Here is a 15735-nt window from a genome sequence, read left to right on the forward strand (position 1 = left end):
AACAACAATCATTTCTACCACTATGACAGCATGAAGCACAAAGAGCAACCGCATATTCTGAGACCACATTTAAAAAGAACAAAACTTTAAAAAAAAAAAAGAAACCTAGAGAACATATGCATGTTTTTAAACACCGAAGGAAGTCATATGACTTTCATAGCATTTTTAACAGTGAAATCGCTCTTTGCTTTGCCCATTAGAAGCTTCTTTGCTGTCCCAGATGGTCGATAAATCCCAGTTTTGAAAAGAAGAAAGGAAGAATAACTGAGGATTAGAAGAAAGGGTTTGAAACCCCCCTCTTCACTGCCAATAGACAACCAGGGCAAATAAAGGGGCAAAACATATTTAAGAAGCCTCTCACCAGCAGCATAGATAATTGATTTGGTATGTAATGGTAACCACATGAGGATGCACGCCCTTACTGGAAGAGAACAAAAGAGTTTTCATTTCTTTTTTTGGTGACTGGACTAAAGCCCGTAGACATGTGAAGGGGAGAAATCCTTCCAGTTCAAACGTACTGCTGCTCTACACTTTCTAGCAGACATGTGAAGCATCTTACAGAGGAAGCCCCAGAGAGGCAGCTTGGAAAGCAGCTCCACCACAATGGCAAGGAGGTTATGCAACATCAGGATGGAGAATACCCATTTGCAGTTGCAAACAGAGGCTGAACAAGACTCTGCCATGAAAAATCCTTTCGGAAAGCTCCTCACAGAAAATATTGTGCTGGTACTGTAAGAAAAAACTGGGATTTATTTGTTTTTATTACTTTTGCCTGTAAAACCCCGATACAGATCCCTGTACACGAGGGAAAATTGGATTTTTTTTTCTTTTTTTTACTAAAGAAGTTGGACCAGAAAATATTGGGAACCAGGATAAGGTGGGATTTTCCTGTTTTTTTTCTCAGTGTCAATAAATCCCAGATTTAAAAACAAACACACCTGTGCTGTTTACACCTCAATACTGTCTCTTAAAATTTACTTACAGGGGCAGGATGGTGTGCATGGGTTTAATTTAAAATTATCCCCAGTGTCCAAATGTATATGTCACCCAAATGAACTGTTTGACCTGTTGATGTGTTTTTAATACGGCTATGAGCCTTTCCAGGCTTTGCATAAACATATAGCACACCTATTTCAAGGCAGACTTGTGATAGAGATTATTATTATTATTAGGGGTAAACCTGCTTTTATGCATTTTTTAGGCTGGTTTATTGTAACACTAGAATTGCAGTCAGATCAATGATTGTAAAGATATTTAAAGGATTTTTAAAGCTTTTTCTTACAATAAGAAAAAATGTAAAAGTATATAGCAGCACTTTTTACGGCATACAGAAACTTATGCAAATACATTCAGAATTTTAAAAAAGGGTAAATCAATCTGACTATGAGGTTGTAATGAGCAGTTAGGACCCCTTAAACAATCACTTGTTGGATTTTATCTCATCCCTCTGATTCCCCTGAGTCCTCTCGATGGGGTTCTTCTTCTATCTGTTCAGTCCCCCTTTTACCTGTTCAGCCACCTTCACATGCAACACTCAGGCCTATAGCATCCATGCAAAAGAAATCCAGCCATCCATTTCATTGTCATATGACTCCAGGGGACAGTACACATTAATAAATGTGTTTCATTATTATGCATATGTCTTTATATTCCTTGTGATGGATTTAGGAAAAAGAAGCCATGTATTTTCTGTGACAAAGCTGTCAGACACCATCAAACAATAAAAAACAATACATCACATGCTTATTTATATTCCACTCCCAATAACATTTCAAAATAGTGTCTTTCGAGATTAATCACAGAATCTGCATGTGGCGAGCAGACGGACAACGCTGAGACATGTTAACAAGTAAACTTGACTAATTGCAAGACTGATGATGATGATGATGATAGAGCTGGATTATCTAAAATAAGCAAAGCAGAAGAAGACAAATGGCATTCGCTCTCAAGTTCACTGCAACTGTGAGACACGTCCACATTATGGAGGCACCATCAACCATTTGTTAGAAATAATATGCAGCAGGTAATAGTGAACAGAATGGAAACTAACTTTTGCTTAGTCACCTGTTGTTAATGAACACGTTTAAGGTCTGTGCAACACCGAGTGAAATTAAGTTACAAGTACCGTCTTTAAATCCACGTTGAAATTTTATTCAACAAACGCAATCTGAAGCATCCTTTTTATACTAATAAGACTTTGTTAACAACACTACTCATTGCTTTGCAACACTGAATCTCACATGTTTTTTTTTCTCTATTCTGTCAGTGCAGTAGGGCCATAAAATGAAAACAAGCCGCCTCCTTGCACTGACAGCGGTTCCCATTACTGCTACCTCCTCCTGTAATGCCCAGATACAGCTCAGTTGGTGAGCAACAGAAAAAAAAGAAGAAAAATCAGCAACGAGCTTTGCGGTGTACAGTGGCCTAAGCAATCCATTGCTTAAACAAACTGCATACTGCAGGCGTTGTGTGGTAGGTAAATTGCACATGGAATTTATGGATTGGAACTTTTCTTAGGTTGCACAAACTCCAAAGTCTTAATAAAAGAAATGTGCAATGGTAGAAAGTAATTAAGTACATTTACACAATTACTGTATTTAAAAAGAAATGTGAGGGACTTGTAATCTGCCTGCTTTAACAGGAGAAATGATATTTTTATTCCACTATGCAGACTTTACAGTCATAGTTTCTTATTACCTGTACATAAAACACTCCATAAACTTGTAAAATATAATACATAGTTAGTGTTAGCTCTTCAATATACTGGAAATCTCTCCTGGGGTCTGTCTCACCTTTTCCCCTATGACAGTTAGTATAGGCTCCAGAGCCCCTGAACTGGACAGGTAGATGGGTGGATAGTTAGTTCCCAAATATTTGACATAAAAAAAAAACAGCATCTGAATGTCTTTGCAGGTTTTCCATCATCCAGGTTATAATAATTTATGTGCTCAAAAAGAAACCAACTGGACTTATTTATGAAATCAGAGTCTTCCTCTGTTCTCAAATGAGTCCCAGGTATTTAACCCACAGTGGGGTTGTCTTCTTGGTGAAAAATAGATGTCTCAATTATCTGTATATAGAAACTTAGCTTGCTACTTTTTTGTTACTCATAAGTGCTTGTTCAATACATAACTGTGTTCACTTTGAAAAACAAAGGGATAGCTCAGAGGGGCAGGGATAGCTCAGTAGGTAGAGTGGTGGCCCCATGATCGGAAGGTCGGGGGTTCGACTCCACTGAACGGCTACCCTGAGGTACCCCTGAGCAAGGTACCGTCCCTACACGCTGCTCCCCGGGCGCTGCACTGGTGGCTGCCCACTGCTTCACTGGGTGAATGGGTTAAATGCAGAGGAACTATTTCCCTATGGGGACTAACACGCACACTTTACTTTACTTTTAAACAAAATATAATTTAAAAGAAAAACTATAGCTGATAGTTAATAATGACACACTAAAGTGGTCACAAACTTACACAGTGCAGCGGTGAGTGGTTTGATGATACGATGCCACATTTTCAGTGTTTCCCACATGTTGTGCATGTATCTGAGATGTTGTGCTGAGACTCAGGCAATTTAAAGAGGTAGAGTGCGCGGTTATGAGATTTAAATGCTAAATGCTTCGTGCACACTGAACTAAAAAATCTTCAAGCTCAACACCGCATTTCTTTTGTTCCTCAGGAATACATCCACCAAATGTGATGAACAGTCATGGAGAAATGCAGAGAGACTCATATACAGAGATACATTCGCTTAGTAGTAAGACTAAAAATATACATTGTACTTGTTAACTGATAATGGTACTTTTACTTTTTCTTCCACAGCGATCTGAATACTTCTTTATCACTCGATACATGACTAATGCAGCCTTTCCTGTTTGTGGAGAAACAGGTCTGCCTCCTCACAACACAGTTTGGACGGTTCATGGCAAACTGAACCCATGAGAGGAAAAATCCTCTCCTCCAGCTACTTAGAGGGGAAAGCCTTCCAGCTTATGCAAAGCTTTATCCAATTCCCTCATTATCCATTCTAGGACACTTTGGTGGGGCCGAAATGGAATCGCAGCAAATTCCAGTACACAAAGAAATCTGCCGCACTGTCTGGCCTATCGGAGGAGCGTGCCTGTGAAAACTGTAAAATCTAATCAAACCTCAAACGGATCGGATGGAATAAAAAATTGTTTGAAGCAGAGCGCATATGCTTATTAGTGATCTACAAAAATAAATGATCTGGGTTTGTTACTTTTAAGGCAAGAGTAATCAACGCTTTATATCAATGATCTTTTAAAAGTCCAATAGCCAGTGGCACTGACATGGTATATAGGAGTCTTTAAGGTCCACATTCATAACTATTAGAAAGAAATTCACTTTACAATATTTAGCGTCCTCTCAACCTTTCATAATTCAGATATATTAATAATCAAAGAAACTGACAAAGAAACTAATGGTTTGTCTGATTTTCACTGGGGCACAATCCAGCCAGCAATTGATTGTGAAACCAGGGACACCTGCAGCTTCGGAATACATTTTCACTTTCAGGAGGATTGAAAAAAAAGAAAAAAAACCCAGCACCACGAGGAAATATTGCCCCACCACATGAATATGCAGGGAATTGATACCAGCAGTGTCATTACTAATGTTGCTGCCAATTACAGAGCATGTCATGACACTGTGATTCATGAATATTCATCGTTGACTGATATAGACAGCAGCAGTATGCAGAGGCTTCTATTCCCATTTTACTGTCTCATTGTGAATGGTGAACAGGTACCTCCATCATGCCATGGAGGAGCCTTCCAGCTGCAAGACAAGCTGTTCCATAAGGCATTGCTAGTTAACAGTGTGTTATATAAAGGTGTATAAAAGTGATGAAGTGCACCCTGGCTCTAAAGAGCAGGCATTAAAGCATATTAAGTAGACATTTAAGCTTGTAAAGTGGGAATCTAGAAATGGAAAGAAGACACTGAGCAAAGGGATGCCTTCAGGGTCTGGCTGTTCAATTCTCAGAAAGTTTGATACCTGCCAGTGCTTTGAGATGAAATGAGGTTTGTAGAAGCGACCGGGAGATTTTGCAAACTATCTAGGCTGCAGTTTAAGGAGAACGGCGCAACTTCTTTTCTAATTTAAATCCAATTTCACAAAAAAAGACAATGCAATTTAAAGATGGAGCGACGATTAGTTCTTTAAGAAGTGGAAGCCTCTTTCTCAGTTCCCACTTATTCTTAATTTGAGTAGCTTATGTGCTCAATACAATAATGAGAAAGTGGTGTTTCATGGAGTTTTCACAATTTTCTGCAACTTCACATGCTGCATAGTGTTAGAGGGAAACGGTGTTGTTATTCTGTAGGTTATTTCATAAACAAACATATGTCATATCTAATATGATTGCTAAGAAGCAAAAGAAATTCATCTTGTTAAATGGTAAATGTGGGACGACTTATGCCAAAGCAATAACCATCTACAACAAAAGTGTCATTTGCATGTTACAAACAGCTCAGGAAGTGTTGATTCTTAAGTAAAAAGAGCACAAAAAAGGTAAAAAAAAAATGTTCAGTCCAATTAAGTTATTCCATGACCAAGAAAGTATTGAACAAAACTGCTGATATTGATGATAATTGTACCTATTGTCCCTATATTTTATTTTGCTGCTTAAATTAGAACACATAATCGTATTTGAGAGCTGACCTTGTTTTGCATGAAAAATCTTCTTCTGTTAAATCTTTTATTATAGCTGACCTGTAAATGTTGTGCAGTAAAACAGTACAGTGTTCTCCACTGCAGCTGGCAGTAAGAAATAAGTATGCATGTAAGTCAGAATTTTACTACAGTACTTTAGTAAATGCACTTTGTTTCCTTCCGCTTCACATAAATGCTTCACTTGTTAAACACTTGTAGAAGAGTAGCCTGTACTTTTCATTGTGCTAAAATGCCATGTACTTCTTTTGCAGGTATCTGAACACATATTTCACTACTGAAAATGACCACTTTTTTTAATCCTCTTTATTAACCAATCACAGCAGCAAAGCTGTAATGTATTATACTGAAATGCAAATGTTGTTAATAAAGCTCTTAAAATGTGTCAAATGGAGCTGCACAGTATCTGAGAAGACTGCACCACATGGTCAGTTTGGTCCATACCTGAAATCCATCTACTATATGTGAACATTACATCTCCAGAGAAGGGGAAAAGGAATAGACTATATCAAATCGCCCAAAAAAAATAGTGAAGAATACTTGCTGGAGGTAAAGACGTTAATTTGAACCGACTTGTCAAAAGGAATTAAAACAAAAAAATTGACTCAGAAGTTTCTTTACGCTGGGCCTGTTGCTAATAACAACCACACTCATGATGGAGACCAGCGAATCAAGTGGGGCTCACTGTTCGCATCCCTCCTCGCACTCAGGGTCGAATCCTCGGGGAGCTGGCAGACCCTGGTCTCACTGTAACTGAGACTCATATGGTATCCTTTGACCTTGAGATGACGAGAGTGTCTCTCCTACTAATAAAACGCATTTCCCACAGAGTTGTCGATTGCACCCGGGGAGAAATTAATAATGGGGGCTCCCACGGTGATAAGAGAGAGAGAGAGAGAGAGTCAAAGCTACACATTCTGGCATTTCTACAAACAAACCTAAACATATAATCTTCCGTATGATTACAACTAACCCGTTAGATTCACATCAGACTGCCAATTAACTGTGCACATAAATAGGAAGTTAATTACTCTTCGGTAAAACGGCCAATTAAACGCTAACCGAGCTTAATTTTAAATGGAAAATTGTTACCAGTCAATAAAAACCAAGCGGCGTCCTGTCATCAGCGTTTTAAGTCAAAATAGTTTTTGTGTTTTTTGTGGAGGTTGGTCACATATTCCACTTTATGTAAATATATTTACATGGCTGTAGGATAACTGTTGTTTAATGAGCCGAAATCATGATGACACAAGACTGGGTCAGTACAATGTGAAAAGCGCCATAATCTATGCAAGTCGAACAATATTTTACTTCCGGATATCCACAGTTCAGTGTGGGGAAACTGTAATTTACAAATCCCGTCTTATAGTCCACCTGAAAACGACTGGGCGTGACCACACAAACTTAATGGGGTTAGGTTAATTAAAAGGTTAATTGTAAGAAACAGCAGCTTTGTGATGTATGGCTGGCGAACAATAGTGTCCTCTAGAGGTGAGTGTAACCATGATATACAGTTTTCTTTCCCCCACCCCTCTTCTTGCGCACTCTTATTGTGTGTGCTGTGAGTACGGGGCAGTACATAAAACAGCTTCAAGACTGATGGTTGTTCTGTGGTTCATGTAATAAAGCAGCAGTCCAACAGCAATAACATATGATGCTGCATGCGGCGAGATCCTGCTGTAGCGTGTGGAGCCACATCTCTGCGAATGCACTTTCTGCTCGCTCTCTTGGGCCTGGTTCCCAAGCCTGCGTACATCTAGAAAGATTTAGGCCAACTCGACTGGCTACAAGGTGTTGGTGTAAGATTAGGCGAAGATCAGTTATTCCATCGCTGCAGAACAATAAGGCCAGCAGATTATTTTGGCGACCGCGTCAACTTGAGCGTTTTCTGCGTCACTCTTATTCTGCGCGCTGCTATCACGTTTCCCTGTTTTGGGTCCCCCATGACAACTGGCTACAGGCCCGCTAATTATCCCCCCTTCCTCCTACAGAAGCGCTCTCTCTCGCGCGCGCACACACACGCGCGCTACCAGCGCTATGAATAGGCAGCCCACCTCGCAGACCCCACCCCATCTGAGGTCTAAATTTGGAACACAATTGAAATAGCCTACAGAAATCCTGTCAGAAGATAACAAAGAATAATATTGACCCCTGCTTCATTAGGGCTATTTCATACAACTACAGTGAGTCTAGCATTGTGACGTTGTGACATAACTGTGCCTTATATGTGTCCCGGTGTACACTCATCTTAATTTCACATTCAAATACCGACAACCAGGCCATGCATAAACTCAGTGCTAGTAAGGAGACAGACGTGTTTCCACTTAGGGGTGTGTGTACGTTTGTTTTAATGCCACAAAAATACACCGCACACTTGGCTACATATTGGCCTGCTGCAACCTTGGAGTGTACCTTCATTTCTTTTGGAGTAGTGCATGGTAGTAAATGAACTTTCCCCGATTGTAAATACTATTCCCGCATGCCAGAACAGTGAGGAAAACAACAGTGACAGCACCAGTCCATCGGAAACGTGCATCATTTACTTTAGAGATTTGTGGCAAATACATCGAAATCATATCACATAGACTCGTGTCAGCTTAAAACAAGCATGACGTAAGGCCTGTGCAAACACCAAGGTGTCTGAACTGAGTTTAGGTGGGTTTATCCTCCACTACATCTCTGCTAATGTCCATGTGGGAAGCAACACAGAACACATACCACAAGACAAACATACTCACCAGAAAAATTGGGGCTTGAGAAAGCTCCCGAGGAGATTGGTCCGCGTCGATGTCGACGCCGATGACGTTGCGCACTGAAACACGTGGGCCAGGGTATCTAGAGCTCACATAAACAAAGCCACATTGGCCAGACTGGATAGTCGAAGCTCGTGTCGCTGTTGGTGCGCGGACTCACTTCCCTGCTTGGCATTGCTTGTACCTACGCTCGTGATTTGGAGCTTTTACTAAAATTGATGAATACCACCTACATGCTTATCGCATGGACAGAAAGTCACGATCCTGATGTGAAAGAGGTAAGATTCATTCATTCTTTTCTTGCAACATAATCTCCGAATTCGCTCGTCCTGTCCGGCTTCTCCGAGGCATTGAAATCTTTTTTTTAATCTAAGTCTTTTTTCTATCCTTAAATTGAAATTACACGCAATTAAGTTTGACTGAGACTATTCAGATGTGACTGTCATTTAATGCCACATTTCAGCTTTCTGCTTTTTAGACAAGTTTTTACTAGTGTCAAGTGCGCAAAGTTGGTCTGTTCACGTCGAACCAGCATCTTATTAACAAAAGAAAAGAAATACTTGTGGTTTGGTTTCTATAGCATGTTGTTCATATTCATTAGAACACTGAATAAAATGTTGTAACATGCTCTGCACGTTTGGAAACGGGGTATGGTTTGCGCACAAATAGACTTATGCTTAACCAATGTGTGATCTCTCCTTTTAGAGAGATTGTTTTATTGTATAATCTAGTAACTCCAAACCTTTGTGTTTTATTAGGGGAAGAACCAGAACAGAGTCGCATTCTTCTATCCCGACACCCACACAACAGCTCCTGACATTACCCATTTCAAGTGTCACCGGAAAACTGTCAGAAGACTTGAGGTAGGATGTGAAACATTTATGTGTTAAAGTTTTATTTTTACCTGAAATCCCACACTTGTTTAAATTAGTGTAGTTTTTGCTGTGGACATTTCATATAATTTTAAATTGATATATAAAACTTTCCCTCTCAGTTTAAACATTTATGTGAAAAATTCTAATTTGTTTGCACCCGTCTGGTTTTCAGCCATGCCCTGCGTTCAGGCTCAGTATGGATCATCACCTCAAGGAGCCAGTCCAGCTTCCCAGAGCTACAGCTACCACACCGCAGGAGAATACAGCTGCGACTTCTTAACACCCGAATTTGTTAAGTTTAGCATGGACTTGACCAACACTGAGATCACAGCTACTACTTCTCTACCAAGTTTCAGTACATTCATGGACAACTATAACACCAGTTACGACGTTAAACCGCCCTGTCTCTATCAGATGCCCCACTCCGGAGAGCAGTCCTCTATCAAAGTGGAGGACATTCAGATGCACAGTTACCATCAGCAGAGCCACCTGCCACCCCAGTCTGAGGAAATGATGGCTCACTCTGGGCCTATGTATTTCAAACCCTCCTCGCCTCACGCCCCAAGTACGCCAAACTTCCAGGTTCAGCCTAATCACATGTGGGAGGACCCTGGCTCCCTCCACAGTTTCCACCAGAACTATGTTGCGGCCACGTCTCATATGATAGACCAGCGCAAGAATCCGGTGTCAAGGCTTTCGCTCTTCTCGTTCAAACAGTCCCCGCCCGGTACTCCTGTTTCCAGCTGTCAGATGCGGTTCGACGGGCCGCTGCACGTGTCCATGAACCACGACAACCCGGGCGCACACCGCGGCCCGGACGGCCAGAGTTTTGCGGTGCCCAGCGCTATACGGAAACAGTCTGGCCTGGCCTTTCCTCACTCGCTGCAGCTCAGCCACGGGCACCAGCTGATGGACAGCCAAGTGCCATCGCCCCCGTCCCGAGGATCTCCGTCAAACGAAGGTCTGTGTGCGGTATGTGGGGACAACGCAGCCTGCCAACATTATGGAGTGAGAACCTGCGAGGGTTGCAAAGGATTTTTCAAGGTGGGCTGAAATGACAGCGACAATGAATGCGTGTTACTGTTTTTTACGTCAGCGAGACATTCTGTCATTATTATTCACAGCGCAGTGTGTTAAATGCTGCTCAGTTACTTAAAAACCAAATAAATCAAAGGCAACACAATAACACTAAACCCGACTTTAATACAAGTGTGAGTGCGCACACAAAAAAGAACCACATGGCAGTCATACTTGTCCACACAGACGTGACATCGAATGAAAAGAAATAATAACCAACACCACTAATGCGTATTTGCTGAGCTTCTCTTATTATTATTGGGTCATACAGCACAATTCAAAACATTAAATATGAATTATATTATATTGTTTTCATCCTTGCATTTCCCCTTCAAGTTGTGCGTCAGAATTGTGTAACCTTGGAAATGGGCCCGAAAGTTGACTGTGTGTTTTTTTTTCTCTCTCTCTCTTTTCAGCGCACCGTACAGAAAAATGCAAAATACGTGTGTTTAGCAAATAAAAACTGTCCTGTTGACAAACGCCGAAGAAACCGTTGCCAGTTCTGCCGTTTCCAGAAGTGCCTTGTCGTCGGAATGGTGAGAGAAGGTACGTTTGGGCTATGCATTCAATTATTTCTGTCCCGGTGGTTAATATTTTTCATCTGACACACTGGGAAACGTGCGTAATGCAGTACTGGGTTGTGAATTTATCCACTAATAGGTATTTACGCACACCAGCTGGAGTTTGTATATTGATGATTTATCTAAATCACATATCTTTATATATTTTGCAGTTGTCCGAACGGATAATCTAAAAGGTCGAAGAGGACGCCTACCATCCAAACCCAAAAGTCCCCAAGAGCCTTCCCCTCCCTCGCCGCCGGTCAGCCTCATAAGCGCACTTGTTAGGGCCCATGTGGACTCCAATCCCTCCATGTCCGCTTTGGACTACTCCAGAGTAAGTGACTCTAATAATCCCAGAAATAAAAAGTCACACACTCGCAGAACATTTGAAAAAAAAAAAAAGAGTTAAATATTATTCAGAGAAAGCAGATAAAACGAGACTGGCGACCCCTTTAATTTAGTCCTGCATTAGGACTAAATTTATTACCCTGAAAGTTTTCTGTAATACATCGCTGAATTCCAAACTTTGCCAGCCTTTTAATGTGACACATTTTAAGTGAGCTGCACTGAGATGCAGAACTTAATAAAAAGGAGACATGAATTCAACGGTTAAAAAAAATCTTTCTCTCCTTCTTGGAAATGGGCATTTGCAATTTCACGGATTATATATTTTAAAGGACCTCATTAAGGCGCTGTTTAAATTAAATTCCAGTTCCAGGCTAACCCTGACTACCAAATGACTGGAGACAACACTCAGCATATCCAGCAGTTCTATGATCTCCTGACGGGCTCCATGGAGATCATCCGAGGCTGGGCGGAGAAGATCCCTGGCTTTTCTGATCTACCGAAGCAAGATCAAGATCTCCTCTTTGAATCCGCCTTCCTTGAACTTTTTGTCCTACGGCTGGCATACAGGTGAGACTGAGTAATTACTAAATAAAACAATTTAGGCTTTAGATAATCATCAGTCCCTCCTTCAAGCTTCATTGCTTTTGGCTTTATTAGCCGCCCAATAATTAGAAGGCTCTTGAATCCACATTTATTACCAAGCATAATTAATGACATTTTGTTAATAACTGCAGGTCCAACCCAGTGGAAGGAAAGCTTATTTTTTGTAATGGAGTGGTTTTACACAGACTACAGTGCGTCCGTGGATTTGGAGAGTGGGTAGACGCCATCGTGGAGTTTTCTTCCAACTTGCAGAGTATGAATATAGACATCTCAGCTTTTTCCTGCATCGCAGCACTGGCCATGGTAACAGGTGAGTAAAGGCGACGGTGCATTTATGAACACTGGATGGTTCACAACGCTTATGAAAAATGAGAGGGTTGACGTATCATAGATTATTTATCCGTGCCTGTTTTTTCTTTGTTAATTGTATTTTTCAGAGCGACACGGACTTAAGGAACCCAAGAGAGTCGAGGATCTCCAAAACAAGATCGTCAACTGCCTCAAAGATCAAGTGACATTCAATGGCGGCGGCTTGAATCGTCCCAACTACTTGTCAAAACTCTTAGGAAAGCTCCCAGAACTGCGCACACTCTGTACCCAAGGTCTGCAGCGTATCTTTTACCTAAAGCTAGAGGACCTAGTCCCTCCGCCAGCAATAATTGACAAACTTTTCCTCGACACCCTACCTTTCTGAGTCTGACTCAATGGCGAACCTCAAAGAACTTCCAAAAGACTATTTGTGTCAGACTTGACCGATTTTTAAAGTTGTTATTTCTGAATATTTGCAAGCTCCATATGCTAACAGAACAACCACATTATGAATATGAATTCGTGAAAAAGTAACACGAGGGAAAAAAAGACAAAGTCTAATGGCTGTGCGGGCCTTGATTTTTTTCCCCTTTTCTCTCTTTTGTTTGTGCCAAACAACTGAATTATCACTGGTTAATGCTCTCCGGTGGACAAACTGTCATCAAATTTAACTTGGTCTTGCAATCATTTACTGTTTGTTTAACCTCGGCTCTACTGATTCAGCATACTCAGATGTAATATATTCCATTTATATAGAAATATATAAACCCACGCACACACACTGTATATTATGATAGATTATGTGATGCCTCCAATGCATCGGTTTATAACATGTGTAAAAAGTTTGTTATAATGAAAATATTTAATTTTCTTTTCACTTTTGACTCGTGCCTATGTGTTTCTGACAGGATCCCAAAAGCATCCAGAAAAGACAACGCATGATTTAGTTTCTTTTTTTTCCCTCCCACCCCTTTTCCTTTTTCTTTTATAGGCACTTGCTGAGGTGATGTCTATATATAATATATACCGGACACTATGTAGTCTGCTAGATTTGATACTGATTCGTAGTTATGGCACTCCTTTTATGTATGACGCATATGTGGAAAAATATTTCATCTGTATAGAAAATGAGGGACCCATGGTGTTTGTAAAACTGTCAGACATTCCTTGTTTGTATGTGCTGTAAGTATTGTTGCTGTTGAATATAAACGTTTCTATATATTTATTATTTCTATTGCCAAGAGCTACACTAAGCATGGTGCAATTTAAACGATTTCAAACCATCCAAGTTTCATGCTGAGCACGTTGTCTATGTTTTATGTCTTATAAGCGTCTAGCTAGTTATAATTTAACACGTTTTGGAACTGAAAAATCCCATCTTATATGAAGAGGTCCATGAGTGTGTGATATAGGCCTACATCTTTGGCATCATGGTGTACTTACAACTTCTGTGACGCATTTGGTGCCGAATTCAAAAAACTTTAGAGAGAAAGAAATATTTAATGTTTACAAATAAAACTTTTAAATCGATCCTTTGCTAAACACTTTCTCTGAAATTTATTCTTCAAATTCAGACTTTTCCAATCCCCAAGAGAGAGCGAGGCACACGAGAAATGATGCATTTTCTCATAACTTCTTCACTGAATTCTCAGTTTTGTGGAAGCTGTTGCGATCAGCGCTCAGGCTCGATTGCGCAAAAAAAACCAAACGTTTTTTATAAGGACACCACAATAATAATAATTTCTGTTATCATCCTGTTTTAAAAAAAACGTGACAGGATGCGAGGAGATATTTAGTTCAAGCTAAGGGAGTAAGTCGTTGCATTAAAAGATGAAATATTCGTAAAGGCGGGCCCATTTTAATTGGATTTGGATTTTTAAATTTGACAAAAATATGAATCTTTACAGAGGCGCATATTAACGACTTCACAATTTTAAGCTTTCATTTTCCGACTCTATTGAGCTCATATTTCATTTATCCAAATTCAATTTAACCCACTTACATTTTAGGAGTTCTAAAGTGTCGCCATGCGTGCAGGTGTGTATTTCCAATTATTTCTAATATTTTAACAAATAAAGGTGACAATTTTATTAGTCTATCCTTTGCCGATAAAACATTTCCTCCCTTTTCTAATGTCGCTGTCTAACTAAAGAAGCGATGCAACAGATTAAACGCAGGAATTTAAATTGAACATAAAACACAATTTCTCGAACGACTGCTTAAATGAGAACATCGGAATTCATCTTATAATTCATCTGTTCTTTGCTGATGTAGCGCGGATGATTATAAAACTTTAACTTTGTGGATCTCGACTTTCCTCGTTACCAAAAAAGGTGATTAAAAATGTAATGACGCGCTTTATATTATCCCAGTCTGTGTACAAGCTGATTTTCTTTTCCTTTTGCGCTTCCGCTCCACTGACCTTTTATAATTTAAAATCAGACTTTTAACCTATCCTACCGACAAGTCAGATCAGAGCTAGAACTAAACAGTTTTACAGTCGGCAGTTTTCTGGCATAAAAAAAATCCGTCTACATGCAACTTGCCATTACAAATAAGAAGAAAAAGGCGTTCGAAAAGCTTTCTGAGAGGTGAAACCCCGTTTGAGCACAGGTAGCGCAGGCTCGCATTTCGCGTTCCAGCGTAGTTGTCTGTGAAATTTAAGTGAAGAGACATATGATGATGCACAAACAGGAAACCTTTACTGCGTCGTTGTGCGGCATTTTTTTTTTTGCAAACCGAGGCCGATGTTTGGTGAAAATAAAACGATACCCAGTTGGTTTTTAATAGTTTAGTAATACGCCAGTTTTTTACCGACAACCTCCCACAAACCCCCCGGGAATGAAGTTCCGCGCCTCTTATTTCTTCTACATCCTCCCCCTTCCGCTTTATCAGCCATTAAAGTACACAGGTAAAAACGTCCCTATGTAGGCTGTATCCTTTAATCCAGTGCGCTGATTAATCTCACGCAACTGCGGTGAAGATTTTTGTGAGATGTCGCTGCACATCACATCTGCATATTGTGAACTGCACAAGTAGAAATACAAGTCATTTAGAAATGTATACAAAACGGCTGTGATTAGCTTGAACAAAGTGAGGCAGGGCCGCTGTCACTAAGCCTTTCCTTCAGTCTATCAGGAGGGAGAAGTGACGCGAGGCTTTGAGGCATGTCTGGGACTTATCCACAACGATTCCACATTTATCACATGATCAAGATGAAGGGAACAGCTTATTTTGAGAGATATTAGCAGCAGGCAATAAATTGTCTAAATAATTACATCGTCACTGTAAAGTGCTAATTCCAAGGCAAATTGGGATTGTGCTCAGAACCAGTTTGCTGACATTTAGCAGATCTGTTGAAAGGGTGCATTACAATGTCACAAGTTTCCTCTATTGACTCTAAGTACAGTTAGGTTTTATACATGTCTATCTCAATACAATAAAACATGACACATGTAGCCAACACTTCTGTCACTGTTTGTGCATGATTATATATATGCTGCAAGACTTTGAGTCTCAA

At 40.2% G+C, this 15735-nt stretch overlaps 2 protein-coding genes across 4 annotated transcripts in view; one reads left to right on the forward strand and one right to left on the reverse strand.

Annotated features, from left to right (window-relative positions):
• The window catches only part of LOC146556884 (uncharacterized), a 96291-nt gene that overhangs the window by 425 nt on the left and 80131 nt on the right, over positions 1-15735 (reverse strand). The gene's annotated exons all lie outside the window — the stretch shown is intronic.
• LOC146556885 (nuclear receptor subfamily 4 group A member 2) lies at positions 8566-13745 on the forward strand. Its single transcript, XM_085249758.1, has 8 exons — positions 8566-8718; positions 9199-9303; positions 9488-10359; positions 10809-10938; positions 11126-11289; positions 11668-11870; positions 12038-12216; positions 12344-13745. The coding sequence occupies exons 3-8, from the start codon at positions 9490-9492 to the stop codon at positions 12598-12600; spliced, it is 1803 nt and encodes a 600-aa protein (XP_085105884.1). The 5' UTR covers positions 8566-8718; positions 9199-9303; positions 9488-9489; the 3' UTR covers positions 12601-13745.

The sequence above is a fragment of the Mchenga conophoros genome, linkage group LG16, assembly GCF_057382185.1.
Source record: "Mchenga conophoros isolate Kocher_MC1m ecotype Shallow Benthic linkage group LG16, M_conophoros_male_GT1.1, whole genome shotgun sequence".
Lineage (NCBI taxonomy): Eukaryota > Metazoa > Chordata > Actinopteri > Cichliformes > Cichlidae > Mchenga > Mchenga conophoros.

Excerpts from the sequence above, each read along its gene's own strand:
- LOC146556885 (XM_085249758.1), top strand. The coding sequence starts at position 9,490 with ATGCCCTGCGTTCAGGCTCAGTATGGATCATCACCTCAAGGAGCCAGT. Across the intron at positions 10,939-11,125 it reads CGTCGGAATGGTGAGAGAAG|TTGTCCGAACGGATAATCTA; the intron begins GTACGTTTGGGC and ends TATATTTTGCAG. Across the intron at positions 11,871-12,037 it reads GTCCTACGGCTGGCATACAG|GTCCAACCCAGTGGAAGGAA; the intron begins GTGAGACTGAGT and ends TAATAACTGCAG.